Source organism: Oryx dammah, unplaced genomic scaffold (genome assembly GCF_014754425.2).
Source record: "Oryx dammah isolate SB20612 unplaced genomic scaffold, SCBI_Odam_1.1 HiC_scaffold_27, whole genome shotgun sequence".
NCBI lineage: Eukaryota > Metazoa > Chordata > Mammalia > Artiodactyla > Bovidae > Oryx > Oryx dammah.
Window position 1 is genome coordinate 105,697,008 of NW_024070211.1, and position 20,579 is coordinate 105,717,586.

At 37.4% G+C, this 20,579-nt stretch overlaps 1 protein-coding gene across 2 annotated transcripts in view; it reads right to left on the bottom strand.

The window, feature by feature from the left end:
• Window positions 1-20,579, bottom strand: part of SCN1A (sodium voltage-gated channel alpha subunit 1) — a 149,184-nt gene that overhangs the window by 51,870 nt on the left and 76,735 nt on the right. For both annotated transcript variants that reach the window (XM_040229257.1, XM_040229256.1), the window contains 10 exons: window positions 17,621-17,684; window positions 16,944-17,085; window positions 16,084-16,290; window positions 14,387-14,671; window positions 12,829-13,176; window positions 11,412-11,544; window positions 6,193-6,431; window positions 4,691-4,864; window positions 2,815-3,171; window positions 444-926 (listed from right to left, as the gene is read on the bottom strand). In XM_040229257.1, the coding sequence (XP_040085191.1) occupies window positions 444-926; window positions 2,815-3,171; window positions 4,691-4,864; window positions 6,193-6,431; window positions 11,412-11,544; window positions 12,829-13,176; window positions 14,387-14,671; window positions 16,084-16,290; window positions 16,944-17,085; window positions 17,621-17,684 (2,432 nt within the window). The remainder of the gene's footprint in view (window positions 1-443; window positions 927-2,814; window positions 3,172-4,690; window positions 4,865-6,192; window positions 6,432-11,411; window positions 11,545-12,828; window positions 13,177-14,386; window positions 14,672-16,083; window positions 16,291-16,943; window positions 17,086-17,620; window positions 17,685-20,579) is intronic.

A 20,579-nucleotide genomic window follows, 5' to 3' on the forward strand; every position in this document is an offset into this window, starting at 1 on the left:
AATTAGTGCAATGCAGTGCAAGATATACAGAGTTCATAAAGACTATAAGTTCAATTCTCAGCTATACCTCCTCATTATAATATGGGCTTCTAAATTTCCTAAGCTAATTTTCTTATCTGACAGGTTAGAATAACAACAAATCTTTCTGAGGTTATTACAAGGATTAAATCCAATGATGCTTGTTCGTTCCCTGGATCATTCATTCATTCATATCTAACAAATACCCATTACTTAGGGTGAGAAAACTTATACTATGAGCATGAGAAAACATACACATATATTATTCTTTAACTTATTAATCATCTCACTGAGCTTAAATCTTTGGTTCTTCAATGAAATAATATTTTATATTATGGCAAAATATCCTACATGGAGAATCATAAATACAGGCAATATAATACATGTATATACATTTATACCCAACCACATCTATAAAATCTTACCTCTTTGCTTTCTTCCAGATCTGATTCACTACTGAAGTCTTCTGTGTTTAAATTTTCAAAGTCAGATTCTCCTACAGCAATTGGTACAGTCACAGTAAGACTGGGATTGTTTATGAAGGACATGTAATCACTTTCATCAATGATGTACTTTTCAACACTGCTGCCGGTTCCTATTCCACTTGTGGTTCCATTTACGTCTTTAAGATAGTCAAGATCTTTCCCAATCTCTGTTGTATGATTGGACATACAATTGTCTTTCCTGTTGTTTAGATCATCAAGTGGTTTAATTTCATCTAAAATCTTTTGCTTTCTAACAAAGGACTGTTGAATAAATTCATATATTTTTCTCTTCACATAAGCTATTCCCTTGTGCATCCTATCCACAGCAATTTGGAGATTGTTCATTTCATTATCATCATCAGTGGCCGCAAGGTTGTCTGCACTAAATGAGCTCAGAAGCAAGGCCAAAAAGAGGTTCAGGACCTTAAAAATAACACAAACATCATTATAATTTCACCCCAATGTGAAGAAGAGCAGATTGAGATCACTTATTCCTTGCCGAGGAAACTATAAAGTCTAACAATGAGGTGAAAGAAACACCACAGCATAGTGACTAGAAGTTCAGAGATCTAAATTTGTGATCTGGGCTATGCTACAGTTCATCCATGGGCAAAGACATGATTTCCACTGGTCTCTAGTTCCTCTACTAATAAAATGAAGACACCGAATGAGCTGACCTAAGGTTTTACTAAACTTAAAATTATGTGATTATAAGAAATAAATTTGTATGGCCTCTATATAAGAGTTCTAAACTTAAAATTCCTTTTAAAACTATGCATTTAATTGCATATTATAGTTTCTTTTTTGATGAAGAGATATTAAGTTGGGTATTAATTGAAAGGAAATCATTATGATCCAGAATGAGAATTATGGGCTTAACATTGAGGTGAGGTGAGGTGAGGTGAGGTCGCTCAGTCGTGTCTGACTCTTTGCGACCCCGTGGACTGTAGCCTACCAGGCTCCTCCATCCATGGGATTCTCCAGGCAAGAATACTGGAGTGGGTTGCCATTTCCTTCTCCAGGGGATCTTCCCGACCCAGGGATCGAACCCAGGTCTCCTGCATTGGAGGCAGACACTTTTCGCATCAATATATATTTTCTTGATCTACTATTTTTCTCATACCCCACTATTGACTAATTAGGACAACTAGTTATAAACAATCACTAATATTTCCATGAGACTGGCATATTAATACATGTATCCTTTGGAGTATATGATATATTTTTATACGGTAACAGTAAGGTGAAGTTGCTCAGTCGTGTTCGACTCCTTGCAACCCCGTGGACTGTAGCCTACCAGGCTCCTCTGTCCATGGGGTTTTCCAGGCAATAGTCTTGGAGTGGATTGCCATTTCCCTCTCCAGGGGATCTTCCCAACCCAGGGATTGAACCCGGGTCTCTCGCATTGTAGACATACGCTTTACTGTAGACAGATGCTTTATAACAGTAAAGCGTACCAAAAGGTACAGTACAATAAGGTACCAAACCTAAAAGAGGATGGATTAGTTACTCCATGTGGGTTGGGAATCCTCAGCCAACCTCTGTTTTGATGTAAGGATTGACTAACCCAGGTTAGTTCATGCATCTGCCTTATGACATAAGAGTGACTGAATACTATCTACAATGAATGGGCAAAAAAAAGTTGAAATAGCTAGGAACAATGGAAAGTAGCACTTTTTAGTCCTATACTGGCAAGTGCTGCTGCTGCATTGCTTTAGTCGTGTCCGACTCTGTGTGACCCCATAGATGCAGCCCACCAGGCTGCCCCGTTCCTGGGATTCTCCAGGCAAGAACACTGGAGTGGGGTGCCATTTCCTTCTCCAATGCATGAAAGTGAAAAGTGAAAGTGAAGTCGCTCAGTCGTGTCTGACTCCAAGCGACCCCATGGACTGCAGCCCACCAGGCTCCTCCGTCCATGGGATTTTCCAGGCAAGAGTACTGGAGTGGGGTGCCATTGCCTTCTCCAATACTGGCAAGTAAGTTTGGGTTTTCTCTAAATTTTTTTTTTTTTCAGACTTTTCCCTTCCTTGGATCTGAATTTTTTAAATGTTTCCAACATATCCTTCTAAGCCTGTCTTTACTATTATACTCCATAAGAGTTCACATAATAAGTGTGATGAAATGACTGGCAAAACAGTTGAGAATAAACATTGTAGGGTCACTGGTTGTGTTGTCAAAGTAAGATTATAAGTGTGTCCAAGGTAAGAGACTTTTGAAATTAATAATCATAATTTTGTTTTAGACAAAATGGTCGTCATTTCATCGTGCTCTTAATGCATTTCTGAAACTCATGTCTTAAACGGGTACATACCACCAGGTTTCCAATGACCATGACCATCATGAAGACAGTCAGGCACATGGCTTGACCAGCCACCTCCATGCAGTCCCACATGGTCTCGATCCACTCTCCACACAGCACCCGGAACACAATCAGGAAGGAGTGGAAGAAGTCGTTCATGTGCCAGCGAGGGAGCTTACACTCACTGTTGATCTTGCAGACACAATCTTTGTAACTTTTACCAAAGAGCTGCATGCCAACCACGGCAAAAATGAAGACGATGATGGCCAACACCAAGGTCAGATTTCCCAGAGCCCCCACTGAATTGCCGATGATCTTTATTAGCATATTTAATGTTGGCCAAGATTTTGCCAACTTGAAAACTCGGAGCTGGAAAATAAAAAATATATATGTTATTATGATCAATCTTTGAAAGCATTACATGTGAGGTTTACCAAGAAATGACTAAAACTGAATCTCTAACAACCTTTGCTCTACAGATGTTATAACGGTGATGGATTATAACGGTGATGGAGCTTATTGTGGTGATCATTTTGTACTATATACAAATATTACATCATATGTTGTAAACCTGAAATATAGTGTTATATTATATCAATAATAATAAGAAAGATATTGAAGTATATAACAAAAGACACTTTTTAAGAGAGTTAGTGGATGTTCTGGGCCGCTACTGATTGCAAAACGTACAATCTTGATTGGGGAAATAGGTAAGAGCCACCTTGCATTCTTACACTTTGCTTTTCAGACTTTTAAATCCATCTACCTTTGGACTGTAACCAATTCGAAATGGCCTGTGCCAATGCACTGTCATAGCACCACCCTCCTAAGCAAAAGACGTGAAGAGCAGGCTGTCTGGAGGTCCGTGCCAGTGCTTCGCTTTACTCCAAGACATATTTCTAATCTATCAGGAACAGAGAGTTGTGAGCAAATGTTTCACTTCACCAAACAAGAAGCAAAGGTCTTCCTGTAAGGAGCCTCTTATCTTAAAAAAAAAAAAAAAAAGAACAACAACAAAAAAACTCTCTCACAACATCTGTCCTATCCTTGACCATGGCCAGTCTCATGGCTAATTTTTGGACCCCTCCCTCCCACCCAGGAAGAATCTGATCCTTCCATGTTTTATGTAGATAATTTTCCCTGAGAGTGAATTTTTAATTATTACTTGGGGACATACTGTCCCTCATTTGTTTTGTAAAGGTGGATGTAAGGCATACCTGGACTGACACTAATATTAATATTCGATCTCAAAGATACTCATTTGTCAATAGCAGGCAAAGTAACAGCACATAGAGCCCTGCTATAAGTAAAGTGTTTATTATTCATAATGCTTCTCTGTTGCACTGACATAGCTAGCTGCACGTGCAGTTAAGAACTTGGAATACTTCCCATGACTTCACAAGTCTTTCCCTATTTGCATGCACATAAATGTGAATCAGTGGACTAAGTAAATAATTCTTCTGATTTCTCTCCTCTGATTTTGGGAAGGAGAATATTTTCCAGAGATACAATTAGAAACGGTTTCTACATGCACATCCTTATCTGATTGTTATTCACCAATATAAAAGGGTATTGATATTTTCAAAGTACTATTAAAATACATTTTCATTAAAATATTTTCTTAGATGCAAAAATATTAACTGCAGTCATCTCTAGAAACAATAATTAGTTGGAATGGTAATTGAGTAACATATTCAACTTTATATGACCAGGATTTTTACAATAAAGCTTTTTCCTAAATATGTGAGAATATTTTTTTCCACTTAGGGACTGTTTTGAACAATGCAAATGTTACACAAAAATCTTAAAATGTTAGTGGTGTGTGGTAAAATCTATGATGCAAGAACCCTGATTGTTGGAAAGGTTTTGTCTTTGTTTTGTTTTTTACCAAACGGAATGAACGGAGAACTGATAATCCTTCCACGTTGGCCAGGCCAAGTTCTACCAGGCTAAGCGTTACAATAAAACCATCAAAGATATTCCAGCCTTCTTGGAAATAATAGTAAGGATCCATGGCAATAATTTTCAGAAACATTTCTGCTGTAAAGATCCCAGTGAAAACCTAAGATCAAAACAAAGTTACTCTAATTCCATCAGATAATGATAAAGTAGCATGCCATATTTGCTCCTAGAACAAAATGTTTACACTAATAATTATTCTATTACATGCTTACATTTGCACAACAATTTGTAGTTGTTAAAAAGCTCTCATATATGTTATTTAATTTCATCCTCAAATGAAACACTGCTAAACACATAATGTGAGTATTATAACTCTTACTTTACCAATTAGGAAACATGTCTTCAGTTGGGTTCAGTGGCTTGCCCAACATAACTAGAAAGTTAGAAAAACTAGGATTTGAGAGCAAATCTATTTTTAATCAGTGTTCTTTCCATTACATCACTGCATTTTCCTCCAGACTTCATACAGCATGGGTACTGACAAGATTTTTCCCATTAACAGTTTTTTCTATAAGCTTATTCCCATTTCCCTCTACTCAGTTATTTTACATGCATACCTATATTATAATATGTGCGTTATTATCATTATTTATTATGCACATGAAAAAATTACTTCAACAGTAAATACTAGAACTTTAAAAATAGGAATACTATAATTCAGGATGCTTTACATATTTTTCTTTCTAACATCAAAAACTTTAAACCTCAAAACAAATATTATGAAAAATGAATACATTATTTTAGAGACCTTTATTTCAGCAAATGAAAACTAATATTCCTAAATTGAGACAACAAACACTTTTAACAATTTGTTTTTTTTTAAGCTCAGAAGAGAAAAAATTAGGTGGGAACCTTCACCAAAAATGGCCTTGTTAATCATATAATGCACAAAATGTACTGGATGTTTTTTTATTATTCTATGGCTTTGATCTAGACTAGATGGATTAAATAATACAGGCCCTACCTAGATCTTGGAAGTAGAAAAGCTGGAGCCATTTGTGAGTTGTTAAATAAGTTGTGGCTTATAGTGAAGATGAATGACTAAGCAAGATAAAAAGATCTGTAATTTTATTTTAGCCTTCTATATGTAGGGAAACTGTGATAACATCATATCAAAAAGTGTGTCCTTAAACTATGAACTGCTTCTGTGCCTTGTATTACTTATAAATATCAGTATTGACTTTTTCAAGTAGTAATGTAGGCCTGTTTTTATATTGCTGTCTTTCTCAGTTTCAGCTTGGATATTAAGGGCTGTGAAGGGCTATTTTTGGCAAAGAGTAGGGTATAGCTAGCTAGATATAATTCCCATCTTTTGAAAGCAAGGAAGTAGAAAGGGTGGTGGTAAGACTGCTACAGGACATTAAATGCAAACAGTTTCTCAAACAGAAAATTTGAAGACTGAACACATTTACCTTCCAATATGCTTACCAAGTTTCCTACTGTAAGCACATTATTGAAATGGTCTGTCATAGGATAGTGCTCCATGGCCATGAAGAGGGTATTTAAGACAATACAGATGGTGATGGCCAGGTCCACAAAAGGGTCCATCACAACCAGGTTGACAATATGTTTCACTTTTAACCAATATGGCGAACAGTCCCAGATTAAGAATATGTTGGAAAATTTATACCAACAGGGTGGGCATTTCTGCCTGGATTCTTCAAGTTCTAGATTAAAAAAATAAAAATAAAAACAACCACCAAAAGAGATTTTTAAACATATATATCCTCTCAGATCCAATAGATTTCACTAACCAAACATTCTCATTTGCTATAGTCAACCTATTTTTGTACTTCATTATTAAAAAGCATGATTTTAAAAATAGAATTTAATTTAATGTTTAGATTCCTCCCCAAAATTTCTTCAGACATAAACATAGAACCGGGGTATTAAAGAATGATTTTCTTCTCTTATGCATTGATATTGTGGTTCCATATTTGGCTTTAAGTTACGTGGACTGTCTTTTTAATAGAGATACTGTGTGTAATCCTATGTTATTGTCTGGCTATGCTGTCATCCTCAAGCTATAAGAGAGCCAAGAATCAGCTGTTTGTTTTTATTTTTTGAGAATAACCCATTCTTCCCCTCCAATCTTGAGAGTGTTTAGGATGGTATCAGAAGTCCTAAACTAAAAGAAACAGAAGATATGGTCACTATGACTAATAGGATTAGAAACCCTTTAAATAAATACTTTATTGTGCATTTTTAAGGATTTGCCACACACAGGATTCTGTCATTTTTGAGACTGCACCCAAGTACTGCATTTCAGAATCTTCTATTGACTATGAGGGCTACTCCATTTCTTCTAAGGGATTCTTGCCCACAGTAGTACATATAATGGTCATCTGAATTAATTTCACCCATTCTGGTCCATTTTAGTTCACTGATTCCTAAAGTGTCGATGTTCATTCTTGCCATCTCCTGTTTGACAACTTCCAATTTACCCTGATCCTTGGACCTAACATTGCAGGTTCCTATGAAATATTGTTCTTTACAGCATTTGACTTTATTTCATCACACATTAACAATGGGGTGCTGTTTCTGCTTTGGTTCAATCTCTTCATTTCTTCTGGAGCTATTTATTTGCTCTTCTCCAGTAGCATATTGGATGCCTACCAACCTGGGGAGTTCATCTATCAGTGTCTCATCTTTTGCCTTTTCATATTGTTCATGGAGAAGGAAATGGCAACCCACTTCAGTACTCTTGCCTGGAGAATCCCATGGACAGAGGAGCCTGGTGGGCTACAGTCCATGGGGTCGCAAAGAGTCAGACACGACTGAGCGAGTTCACTTTCACTTTCACTTATGGGGTTCTCAAGGCAAGAATGCTGAAGTGGTTTGCCATTCTCTTCTCCAGTGGACCACGTTTGTTCAAACTCTCCCCCATGACCTGTCCATCTTCGGTGGCCCTACACAGCTTGGGTCATAGTTTCACTTAGTTAGACAAGGCTATGATCCATGCAATCAGTTTGGTTAGTTTTCTGTGATTGTGGTTTTCATTCTGTCTGCCCTCTGCTGGATGAGAACAAGAGGCTTGTGGAGCTTCCTGATGGGAGGGACTGGCTGCCGGAAAACTGGGTCTTGCTCTGTTTCGCTCTTGTTCTGTGGGCAAGGCCATGCTCAGCAAATCTTTAATCCAATTTTCTGTTGATGGGTGGGACTGTGTTCCCTCCCTGTAGTTTGGTCTGAGACAGAATGATCTCAGTAGCTTCCAAGGCAAATCATTCAATATCATAGTAATCCAGGTCTATGTCCCAACCACTGATACCAAAGAAGCTGAAGTTGAATGGTTTTATGAAGACTTACAAGACCTTCTAGAACTAACAACAAAAAAAAAGATGTCCTTTTCATTATAGGGGGCTGGAGAGCAAAATTAGGAAGTCAAGAGATGCCTGGAGTAACAGGCAAATTTTGCCTTGGAGTACAAAATGAAGCAGGACAAAGGCTAACAGAGTTTTTCCAAGAGAACACACTAGTCATAGCAAACACCCTCTTTCAACAACACAAGAGATGACTCCACACACAGACATCACCAGATGTCAACATCAAAATCAGACTGATTATATTCTTTGCAGCTGAAGATAGAGAGCTCTATACTGTCAGCAAAAACAAGACCAGGAGCTGACTGCGGCTCAGATTGTGAACTCCTTATTGCCAAATTCAGACTTAAATTGAAGAAAGTAGAGAAAACCACTAGGTAATTCAGGTATGACCTGAATAAAATCCCTTATGATTATACAGTGAAAGTGACAAATAGATTCAAGGGATTAGATCTGATAGACAGAGGGCCTGAAGAACTATGGACAGAGATTCATAATGTTATATAAAAGGCATTGACTAAAACCATCCCCAAGAAAAAGAAATGCAAACAGACAAAATGGCGGTCTGAGGAGGCTTTGCAAATAGCTGAGAACATAAGAGAAGATAAAGGCAAAGGAGAAAAGGAAAGATATACCTATAGAATGCAGAGTTTCAAAGAACAACAAGGAGATATAAGAAAGCCTTCATCAGTGAACAATGCAAAGAAATAGAGGCAAACAAACAATGGGATAGACTAGAGATCTCTTCAAGAAAATTAGAGATACCAAGAGAACATTTCATGCAAAGATGGGCACAATAAAGGACAGAAATGGTATGGACCTAACAGAAGCAGAAGATATTAAAAAGAGGTGGCAAGAATACACAGAAGAACTATACAAAAAAGATCTTAATGACACAGAAAACCATGATGGCGTGATCACTCACCTAGCATCAGACATCTTGGAGTGTGAAGTCAAGTGGGCCTTAGGAAGCATGACTACTAATAAAGCTAGTAGAGGTGATGGAATTCCAGCTGAGTTATTTCAAATCTGAAAAGATGATGCTGTTAAAATGCCACACTCAATATGCCAGCAAATTTGGAAAACTCAGTAGTAGCTACTGGACTGGAAAAGGTCAGTTTTCATTCCAATCCCAAAGAAGGACAATGTCAAAGAATGTCCATACTATCATACAATTATACACATTTCACATGCTAGCAAAGTAATGCTGAAAATTCTCTGTCAAGAGAATTGAGAACTTGAACCAAGAACTTCTAAATGTTCAAGCTGGATTTAGAAAAGGCAGAGGAATCAGAGATCAAACTGCGAACATCCATTGGATCACAGGAAAACCAAGAGAATTCCAGAAAAACATCTACTTCCATTTCATTGACTATACTAAAGCCTTTGACAGTGTGGATCACAACAAGCTGTGGAAAATTCCTTTAGCAATGGGAATACCAGACCACCTTACCTGCTTCCTGAGAAATCTGTATGCAGGTCAAGAAGCAACAGTTAGAACTGGACATGGAACAATGGACTGGTTCAAAATTGGGAAAGGAGTACATCAAGGTTGTATAATGTCACCCTGCTTATTTAACTTATATGCAGAATACATCATGCAAAATTCTGGGCTGGAAGAAGTGCAAGCTGGAATCAAGATTGCTAGAAGAAATATCAATAACCTCAGATATGCAGATAATACCACCTTAACTCTGGTCCCATCACTTCATGGGAAATAGATGGGGAAACAGTGGAAACAGTGTCAAACTTTATTTTGGGGGGCTCCAAAATCACTGCAGATGGTGACGGCAGCCATGAAATTAAAAGACGCTTACTCCTTAGAAGAAAAGTTATGACAAACTTAGATAGCATATTCAAAAGCAGAGACATTACTTTGCCAACAAAGGTCCGTCTAGTCAAGGCTATGGCTTTTCCAGTGGTCATGTATGGATGTGAGAGTTGGACTGTGAAGAAAGCTGAGCACAGCAGAATTGATGCTTTTGAACTGTGGTGTTGGAGAAGACTCTTGAGAGTCCCTTGGACTGCAAGGAGGTCCAACCAGTCCATTCTGAAGGAATTCGGCCCGGAGATTTCTTTGGAAGGAATGATGCTAAAGCTGAAACTCCAGTATTTTGGCCACCTCATGTGAAGAGTTGACTCATTGGAAAAGACTCTGATGCTGGGAGGGATTGGGGGCAGGAGGAGAAGGGGACGACAGAGGATGAGTAGGCTGGATGGCATCACCAACTCGATGGACGTGAATGTGAGTGAACTCTGGGAGATGGTGATGGACAAGGAGGCCTGGCGTGCTGCGATTCATGGGGTCGCAAAGAGTCGGACATGACTGAGAGACTGAACTGAACAGCAGAAAGCAAAGAGGAACTGAAGAGTCTCTTAATGAACGTGAAAGAGGAGAGTGAAAAAGTTGGCTTAAAACTCAAAATTCAAAAAATGAAGCTCATGCTATCCGGCTCCCATCACTTCATGGCAAACAGATGAGGAAACAATGGAAACAGTAACAGACTATTTTCTTGGGCTCCAAAATCACTGCAGATGATGACTGCAGCCATGAAATTAAAAGATGCCTGTTCCTTGGAAGAAAAGCTATAAGTAACCTAGACAGCATATTAAAAAGCAGAGACATTACTGTGCTGACAAAGGTCCATATAGTCAAAGCTATGGTCTTTCCAGTAGTCATGTATGGATGTGAGAGTTGGACCATAAAGAAGACTGAGCATCAAAGAACTGATGCTTTTCAACTCTTCAACTGTGGTGTTGGAGTAGACTCTTCAGAGGCCCTTGGACTGCATGGAGATCAAACCAGTCAATTCTAAAGAAAATCAATCCTGAATATTCATTGGAGAGACTGATGCTGCAGCTGAAACTCCAATACTTTGGCCACCTGATGCAAAGAATGGACTGATTAGAAAAGACCTTGATGCTGGGAAAGATAGAAGGCAGGAGGAGAAGGGGACGACAGAGCATAAGATGGTTGGATGGCATCACCAAGTCAGTGCACATGAGTTTGAGCAAGCTCCGCAAAACAGTGAAGGACGGGGAAGCCTGATGTAGTGCAGTACATGGGGTGGTAAAGAGTTGGTCATTACTGAGAGACTCCCCAACAAAACATACAGGATACATTCTTTAGAGTTGCAAAAACCATGGAGTTTAAGTAACTTTTTAAAAAGTTTCTAGAATATAGAAATATATAACAAATAACTCTTAAATAAAACCTATGATGTTTTCTTTGGAATACACTACTTCCAACTTACTGACATGTGTTTCAAATAAGACAATATAAATTCAGTGAAAACAACTGAAATTGCCACAAAATTTGTTACAAACCTTCTACTGTATTTGTTAAAATGCTGGCTATGCTCATTGCTCTTTGCCTCTGAGATGGATCTTCTAGAAAGTCCATGGAAACATGAAAAGAACTGGACCTTCTCTTTCTCATTTCAGTTTCAGTGGTTGTTCCCTGTAAAGAAAATGGTAATGTATTCAATGCTTAACTTGGGCAATATGATAAACAAACAGCCATTGTGACACAGAAATCCGTGAAATACATGCATCAGGCACATTCATATTTGATTGGTGATGGCAGATATTGCTGACTTATTGTAGCATTAACCTGGACTGTCCAAACTGTTAGCCATTTATTCATACACCAAAACTGAGGGTTTTCTTTTTACCCTCTGGTTTTATAGTTTTAGGTGACATAACATAATTTTGATATCCTTGATAAACCTTGTGAGTGACATATTTAACAATTCGCTTATTTCAGAACTAACAGCAAAAAGTAATAACTTTAAAAGTCACCTAGATGATCAGAGCATTTTATTTTGAGAAGGTAGCCCTTTATTTTTTAAAGGAATACAAATAATTAGAACACATGTAGCTGCCATCTCATTTTCTGGACACAAGGCATAGATGGTCATTGACAACACAAGCTGTATGTTAAAAAAACAAACAATACATGCTGCATGGACAACAGTTTCATCCAGGGTACCAAAGCAATAAGTCATCTAGTTCTGACTTGATCATGCCTCATTCATGCTGATATATTTCCAGGTCTAATAAGAGGCAGCACGTGTTTAGAAATTCCTTGTCTGGGTATATATTCACAAACACATACCTTTGTACACAGAGAATTCTTTTAACTGTCTGTATTAATAATTTTTTGCGTCTCTTCATTTAGATTAGTTTTGAGAAGACCTATATCAGCATTATTTTTTAGTAAGATAAGTATGAGTACTAGAAATTTTAAGATAATAATGAAGCTATCTATTTAGGCACAGTGTTCTTGAAATCTTCTACACTAAAGCAAGCTATATCGAAGAATCTGTTGGAAAGATTTATTATACACCCTTTACACTTAAATATAGGACTCGTTCATTTATTCTTATACCAGGTCTTTAGTGGATGGCCTGCTATCTAAAGATAGTTCAGCATGGGTATATAGCAAATCCTCCAACTGGAGGCAGACATTTATTACTGTGTATAATTTATCCTAAGCACATTCAATAAATAAATGCATTCAGGTGTTATGCAGGAGAGTGTTGAGGCCTTCAGTTTTAGTTGGTTAGTCTTTTAAAGGTATTACAAGATGCAGGTGCATTCACAGCTTGACCAACCAGGAATCATTCTCAAGGGGTTCCATTCTGTAGAAACACTGGCTGGTACAGCAATCATGGGCCTGCCATGCCTGAACTATTTAAAACTTCCTTACATTGTCATCAGTAGCTGGCTTATCTATTATCACCTCTGGCAGAAGCTGTCCAACAGGCGATGTAGGAACCGAAGGTCCACCAACCAAGGAAACCACACCATTGCAATCCACAGTGCTGTGCATCTTCCCATTGGCTGGAAACACGGCCAGCATTCGGGACGACCTACTGGTCTGACTCAAGTTACTGTTGCGTCGCTCTCCATGACGTCGGGGCACAAATAAGGAGTCTCTGCGGCTCTCGTTATCCTCGAAGGTGCTGTGCTCATCATCAGCAAAGTCGTTCTCTGATCCCACATCCTTTGCTCGCCCTCTGAAGCTGAAAAGGCTTGTTCTGCTATTTCGCCTTGGAGAAAATAAGGAGCCACGGATGCTCAACAAAGACTATAAGTTTGAAACCGAAAAAAAAATTAAACTCATATTAGTATGGTCATTTGGAATGTGCTTTTATTTTGTAAGATTAAGTTGAAGAGGATTTCAGCATTCTTAACAGAATGTGACTCATTCCTTGATTAAGATTCTCATTTTATGTGCATTCAGATTAAATTAGTTTATAAGAGAAGGTTTCTAGCCCTTGAGATTAATAACTGGAGAGATAGACCACAACTTAAAGGTATTGAAAAACAAAACCCTGAACTACATTTTTCAAGTTCAAAAGCAAACATCTTTAGCACCTTACTGTGGACACTGTAAACACTCAATAAACAGCATGACCTTAACAAGGGCATATCTGTTTCCACTGCTCTTTCCCTTCAAGAAATTCCAACACTTTGCACAAATTGTTTAAGTCCATCCTCCTAATATCACTTGAATTATTATTCCCATTGCATCTAGTAGGCACAGTGTTGTAGGAGCTTGAAGTTAAGGCCTCTGAAATTCAGAGTGATGTGCTTTTTCATAAAGCATACCATGGCGAATATTTTCAGAAGCATGCATTATGGTTTATAAAGAAGTCTGGGTTGTAAAAAAAAACACACACACAACATAAAATAATCAAAAAGACAAAAAGACATTACTGATGAGTCATCCACATTTTTTCTTGTTAAAAAGGCTGTGGACCAGAAAGATGTTAGAACAAGTGCCAGGAGACAAGTTCAGGTGAGAATACAGATCTCCTGACTTTTGATTCTGTGCTACCTTAATACACCAAGCTGTAGAGTTTCCCCGTGTAATTCAGATGTAAAGAATCCGCCTTCAAAGCAGGACACATGGATTTGATCCCTGGGTCAGGAAAATCCCCAGGAGAAGGGAATGTCAAACCACTCCAGTATTCTTACCTGGAGAATTCCAAGGACAGAGGGGCCTGGTGGGCCACAGTCCATGGGCTTGCAAGGATATGACTGAGCGACTAACACACACATACACACCAAGCTGCAGGTTTACGCATATGCAAACTAAAATTCTTGCAAACTGTACAGAAAGCATAGATTTAAATATATATATATATATTTAAAAAGCAGTCAATTCAGTTGATAAAAGTTCCTAAGTTGTATTCACTTTTCCTCCCAGTCACCAGCCGCCCCTTCCCCTCTACCCCTGCCAGCTTTATGTTCTAATTTCCATCCAGGCATCATTTAACTCTGCAGTGCCATACCTGGTGTGGGGAGGAGTACCTCTTTTCGTATGTCAACCGATTCCCTTCTATGGAGAAGCGAAACCCTTTCCTCCTGATGCTGTCTTCAGATTCAGATTTCTGGAATTCATCATCATCTTTCTCTTCTCCACCAGATTGCTCTTTCTGTTTTCTTTTCTTTCTCCGATTTCTTCTTTCCTTTGCACTCTTGGAACTCAACTTGGAGGCTTCAGATGAGCTGTCTGAGAGCCTGCCTCCTGCACTAGGTTCTCTGGAATGCTCTGAGGCAGTTACAGCTGCTGCCTGCTACATTGAGGAGACATAGTTTCAGCATGGAAGTGGAGAAGAACTTACTTTTAAAAATATAGCTCAAGTATTTGCAAAATATTTGAAAAAAATTCAGCTGACTCCAGTTAATCTTACACTGAAGAAACTGCAAATATGAGGGCATTTTTTTCCTGTCCATCTAATAAAGGCTTTTAGAAATAAATTGATTTTCTCTGTGCTAACAATTTTTACAGACCACATACTCAAAAGGATCAATCAGACACCAACAAGAACATATATTCATATTTCTTTTGGGATTTGATTTACTCTAAAAATTGGTAATCAGCACTGTCTTTTTTCCACTGGGGCGGGGGGGGGAACTAGAGCATGGAAGAAAAGGTGATGAGTTAGCTGAGGTCATATCCAAAGATAGGAGGCATGAGATAAAGAACTGAGGGCCTCTTTCTAGCTATTGAAATAGGATTGTCCAGTACCCTCAAAATATTATAAACCAAATTTATAGACGGTGATATCCCGTCTCACCTCTACAATACTCTATCCAAAAGACTAGAGACTGGAGGGTCAATAGTTTCTGCTAAGCAAGACAACACATTCAGTTCTCCAAAGATCATCCCCAGTTTCTTCAAGTCAGCACTGGTTTTTGCTGGGTTAATGGTCATGGGATGAAAACAAAGCTCTTTATCACAGCTTATTGGAACTTTTTGATGATTTTCATTGTTCCAAGAGTGCCCTCAATATAGGCTTGCAAATAAATTAATATTCCCCAATCAACTTTCTTTTATAGTAAAGACAGTGAGTTTTGATGCTAAACAGGAGTGAAGAAAGATGGAAGTGATAGGAAGGGCATTTTATCATACTACAAGATGAAATAATTCTTAAGTTCCCTGATCTCCATAAAACTGGTGACTTTTATATGCCTACTGCTGTATCAGAGGGCATTACATTATTTGATCACTTCTTTATTTAGAAAGACAAGCAACCACATAAAGGACAACATATTTTTGGGTAAAGACGATCTTCCAAGAACCACATGAACATCTTTTCACACAATAACCATTTTTTTCCTAAGAAAAGATAATTTCTTAGGGTTTTATTCTAATGCCAGTATACTCATTCAGTAAAAGTTTCTCACCTGAGAAGGCCTCAGAATCACATTTTTCCTTGAATTCTAAAATTTTTAAGATGATTAAAATAGCATGAAAGATTCCTATTGTGGTCAATATTATAAACATCTTAGAATAGTGAAACTAAATGATTCACAGATGATCAAAATAATGTAGAAATATTGACTAACCCCCTATACTACCGATTTCTCCTAAGTACAAACAATCATCTGTTTCTCACTTTCTCTCCAGTGTTGTTGTAACAACCAAAACAATAAAAAAAGGTTCATACCCTGAGACAGGACATACTTGATTTGGTGAATTTACCTGAGCTGCCTCCTGTTGCTTTTTAAGCTGTTCGAGCATCTGCTGAAATTCAGCCTCTTTCTGCTCCGCCTCTTCCAGCGTTGCCTGATTCTGTTCTTCATAAGCCATGGCCACCACAGCCAGGATCAAATTTATTAGATAGAAGGAGCCCAAGAAAATGACCAGCACAAAAAATATCATGTATGTTTTCCCAGCAGCACGCAATGTCTGAAAACAAGAATACCAGAATTATTTTTTTACAATATTTCACTAACTGGTGGCTTCAATTGTCAACTTACTTTGTGTCTTGTAGGACTCTGATATAACTAATTATGATGGTCACATCCCCTCCTACCTTGTTGATTATCTGTTTCTTTAACCTCATCCTCCTCCTTCTCCCCTAACTCATGTATTTAGCCTTCTAATCTGTAGGAGGGAATTCTTGGATTTACCAGGAATAAAGCAGAGTCAAATAAAATACCATGAGGATCTCCATTAAAGAGCTGAACCTTTGAGTAAAGTCAAGAAGAGACCAAACTTATCCTTCTACATCTGTTTATTCATTTTCATCACCTGCCACCTGAAGAATAAGACCTAAGGGGGTAAACGGAATTGAGAGGAAGCTGTGCTTTTCTATTTAGGAGCACCTGTATATGGGCAGGGTGGGGAATATGTTTTGAGGTCAAGGGGAAATGAGACACAATTGTGTTCATAACACACTGCTATGCTTAATATGTGTTATAATCAATAAGAAAGTCAAGTCTTTGGATTTCAAGTTCTGCTCTTTCCATTATATTATGGTGTGGTTTGGATTTCATAACTAAGTTGGTTTTCTTATATACTTCCAATTAAACACCATATGTATCCCCTCAGGTTCTCACCAGCTGGTAAAGATTTTCCCAGAAGTCCTGAGTCATCAGTCGAAACAGCGACAAAAAAGCCCAACTGAAGGTATCAAAGCTTGTGTAGCCATAATTGGGATTTCTACCAGCTTTCACACACATATATCCTTCTGGACATTGGCTGTAAATGTGGCAAAAAGAGAGTATTATAAGAAGTTCTGCTGCATTTTTATTCTGGTAGCACGCTATACTTTTAATATTTGAGCTAGAAAGATTTGCTATTTCAAGGGATGAAAGTATGGTAAATAAGTAACACATTTCCCAACTTTTGACTTAATATAATTTTACTAATCACCTGATGTCATCATTAAAATATTGTGTAGCATGCCTAGTAATATTTTACAAAACTATTTTCTGTCCGTAATCAGTGTGTTAACATGTGTTTAGTTCATTTTCTTTGCACAGATGCTCCAGATTTGACTCATAGCTCACGAATACTCATCTAAAGGAAATAGCATTAAAGCTAAAGTGTTCCTTCCTGTTTTACAAAACATGAAAGCTTGCCTAACAGTTAAATAATCCCTCATCTTATAAATAAAAAAATCTTAATTATCACAAATTACTATAAATAAAATTTTATAGTTATCTGCTGTTATCTGTTAGTTTGTACAAAAAAAGAGAAAATATGTATACACACATACAAATTATTGGCTTACCCTGCATCTGAGCTATTTCCACATAGCAGTGCATCTGAAAAACCCTCCAGAAAATAATGATATCCTGTTTAGGAAAAAAAAAAAGTCACGTGATGAACATTTGCATGACACTGCAAAATATGATTAAGATCCTATTCTACTTTTTAAGTTTGTAATTTTAAATACATAATATAATTTATTCAAAGGCAGAACTATCACTCCCTCTAAATATTAGCTATTATTTCAAGGGGATTGGATACTTACATAAGAGTAGAAAATATTTGTTCTTTGTGAATGTAAAACAAGCGATAATCACAGGAACTAACATAACATTTTTAAAAGTATCAGTGTTTTTCTACCCTCCTCATGAAAAGTAAAAATTTCATTCTCTAAAAATAGATAAGAATGATAGGGATTTCTTTGCTTTCTCAAGACTGCCACATACTTCAAAAGAAAGGGATTTTAGCTTTTCTGAACAGTATTCTATATTTTTTAACACTTTAAAAATGACTAATAAATTATAATTTATATTCTACCAATTTATAAAATATGTCTGGAAATGATGTTAGACAAAAAGCAAATTCTAGCGGTTTTAAAAAAAAAATATGTCATAGGCAACTTATAATAAAAGATGCATAAACCATGTCAATTACTAAAATAATTGAAATTTTAAAATAATCTTAAATACTAAAGCTAAAATAATTACTATAGGTGAATATTTTATTAACTCTAAGTTTTCTGTCTCTGGGCAAATTCCTTAGATTCTTTTAATATCCTGTTGAAATGACAACTCTTCAGTGAACTATTCCTTGATATCTTCTACTTTCTTCCAATGAAGACAGGCAAAATTAAGGACTCTCACTATGCTATCTGGAACATGTATACTCCTTATTATTACATTCAGTGTCTTATGTTGTAATTATTTGTTTACAAATACTACTCCTCCTTGAAAAATGAATCATCAGTTATTTCCATATTATTTGGGAGTATTTGGGACCTAGTAGCCTTTCAATTGGAGAAGGCAATGGCACCCCACTCCAGTACTCTTGCCTGGAAAATCCCATGGATGGAGGAGCCTGGTGGGCTGCGGTCCATGGGGTCGCTAAGTCGGACATGACTGAGTGACTTCACTTTCACCTTTCACTTCCATGCATTGGAGAAGGAAATGGCAACCCACTCCAGTGTTCTTGCCTGGAGAATCCCAGGGACAGGGGAGCCTGGTGGGCTGCCGTCTATAGGGTCACACAGAGTCGGACACAAATGAAGCGACTTAGCAATAGCAAATAGCCTTTCAATAGGGCTTCCCTTGTGCCTCAGCTGGTAAAGAATCCACCTGCAATGCAGGAGACCTGGTTTCAGTCCCTGGATTGGAAAGATCCCCTGGAGAAGGGAAAGGCTACCCACTCCAGTAATCTGGCCTGGAGAATTCCATGGACTGTATAGCCTTTGGAGTTGCAAAGAGTTGAACACGACTGAGCAACTTTCACTTCACTTCATTTCAGCCTTTCAGTAAAGTTTATGAATGAATAAGGAAAAGGATGACAAAAAGTGAAACGTGAAATTGGAGAGTCATTTTGTAAAAAGAACAAGTTAGGATTTTATAAGAAAAAATATTTTCTAGATTTTAAATTTTCAGAGAAATTTATTCTATGTAGTTTTGTAAGAGATGCAAAGATACATAATAAAAATATTCTAATTCCCCATGTCATCTCTGAATGTAAGAAACTGAAGGTATAATTTCTTAACTTGTAATTAAAATTAAACAATGTAAAAGAAATATGACATTTTCTGGACAAATTTTTGATACTAGGTATTTTAAAGGGAAGCTTTGTCCATTAAACTCAGTGATCTAGAAGTTTAATCTGAAGAAAATATAACTCAATCATAATGTTTATCTTTGATTTTAATAAATTATATTTTCTATCACTTTCAAAAACAAACCATTTTATGTATATGTGCATTAGTTTAAAAGACTCTTTTTTCAACAAATGGAATATTATTAGAGAAAATGATAAGACAGATTTTTAGGGTTGAAAATAGCCTGAGATATTCTTAACTTCTTTTATGTTCAATGTAAGAAGAATGGAGTTCAATAAATTTTCCTTCAAGTGAATAAATCATAAGTGACATCTTCATAACCAGTTTCTTGATTAAAAAGAAAAACAGACTTCAGGGAGTTGTGACATCAGTGAACTGACAGGCATCATATGAAATGAATAAGAGACGTTTCATGTGTTCCTCTTACATGTATTTTTCTCATCATTTGGCTTAATGTAGCAATTTATAATTCTATGCAAATTATTTGTTGGCATGTCAATAATATCATGGAAGATTATGGATCTTCCATCTGTATCAACCAAGGTATATTCCAGATCTACAACTATAAGAGACCCATTAGTTTTTTTATTATGCTATCTTTACTTTCAGTTCAGTTCAGTCGCTCAGCCATGTCCAACTCTTTGTGACCCCATGCTGCAGCACGCCAGGCCTCACTGTCCTATGCCAACTCCCGGAATTTACTCAAATTCATGTCCACTGAGTCACTCATGCCATCCAATGATCTCTTCCTCTGTCAACCCCTTCTCCTTCTGCCTTCAATTTTTCCCAGCATCAGGGTCTTTTCCAATGAGTCAGTTCTTCACATCAGGAGGCCAAAGTATTGGAGTTTCAGCTTCAGCATCAGTCCTTGAATGAATATTCAGAACTGATTTCCTTTAGGATGGACTGGTTGGATCTCCTTGCAGTCCGAGGGACTCTCAAGAGTCTTCTCCAACACCACAGTTCAAAAGTATCAATTTTCAGGTGCTCAACTTTCTTTATAGTCCAACTCTCACATCTATACAGGACCACTAGGAAAACCAGTAGCTTTGACTAGAAAAAAATCTAGCTTTGACTAGACAGACCTTTGTTGGCAAAGTAATGTGTTGGTCATAGCTTTTCTTCCAAGGAGCAAGTGTCTTTTAATTTCATGGCTTCAGTC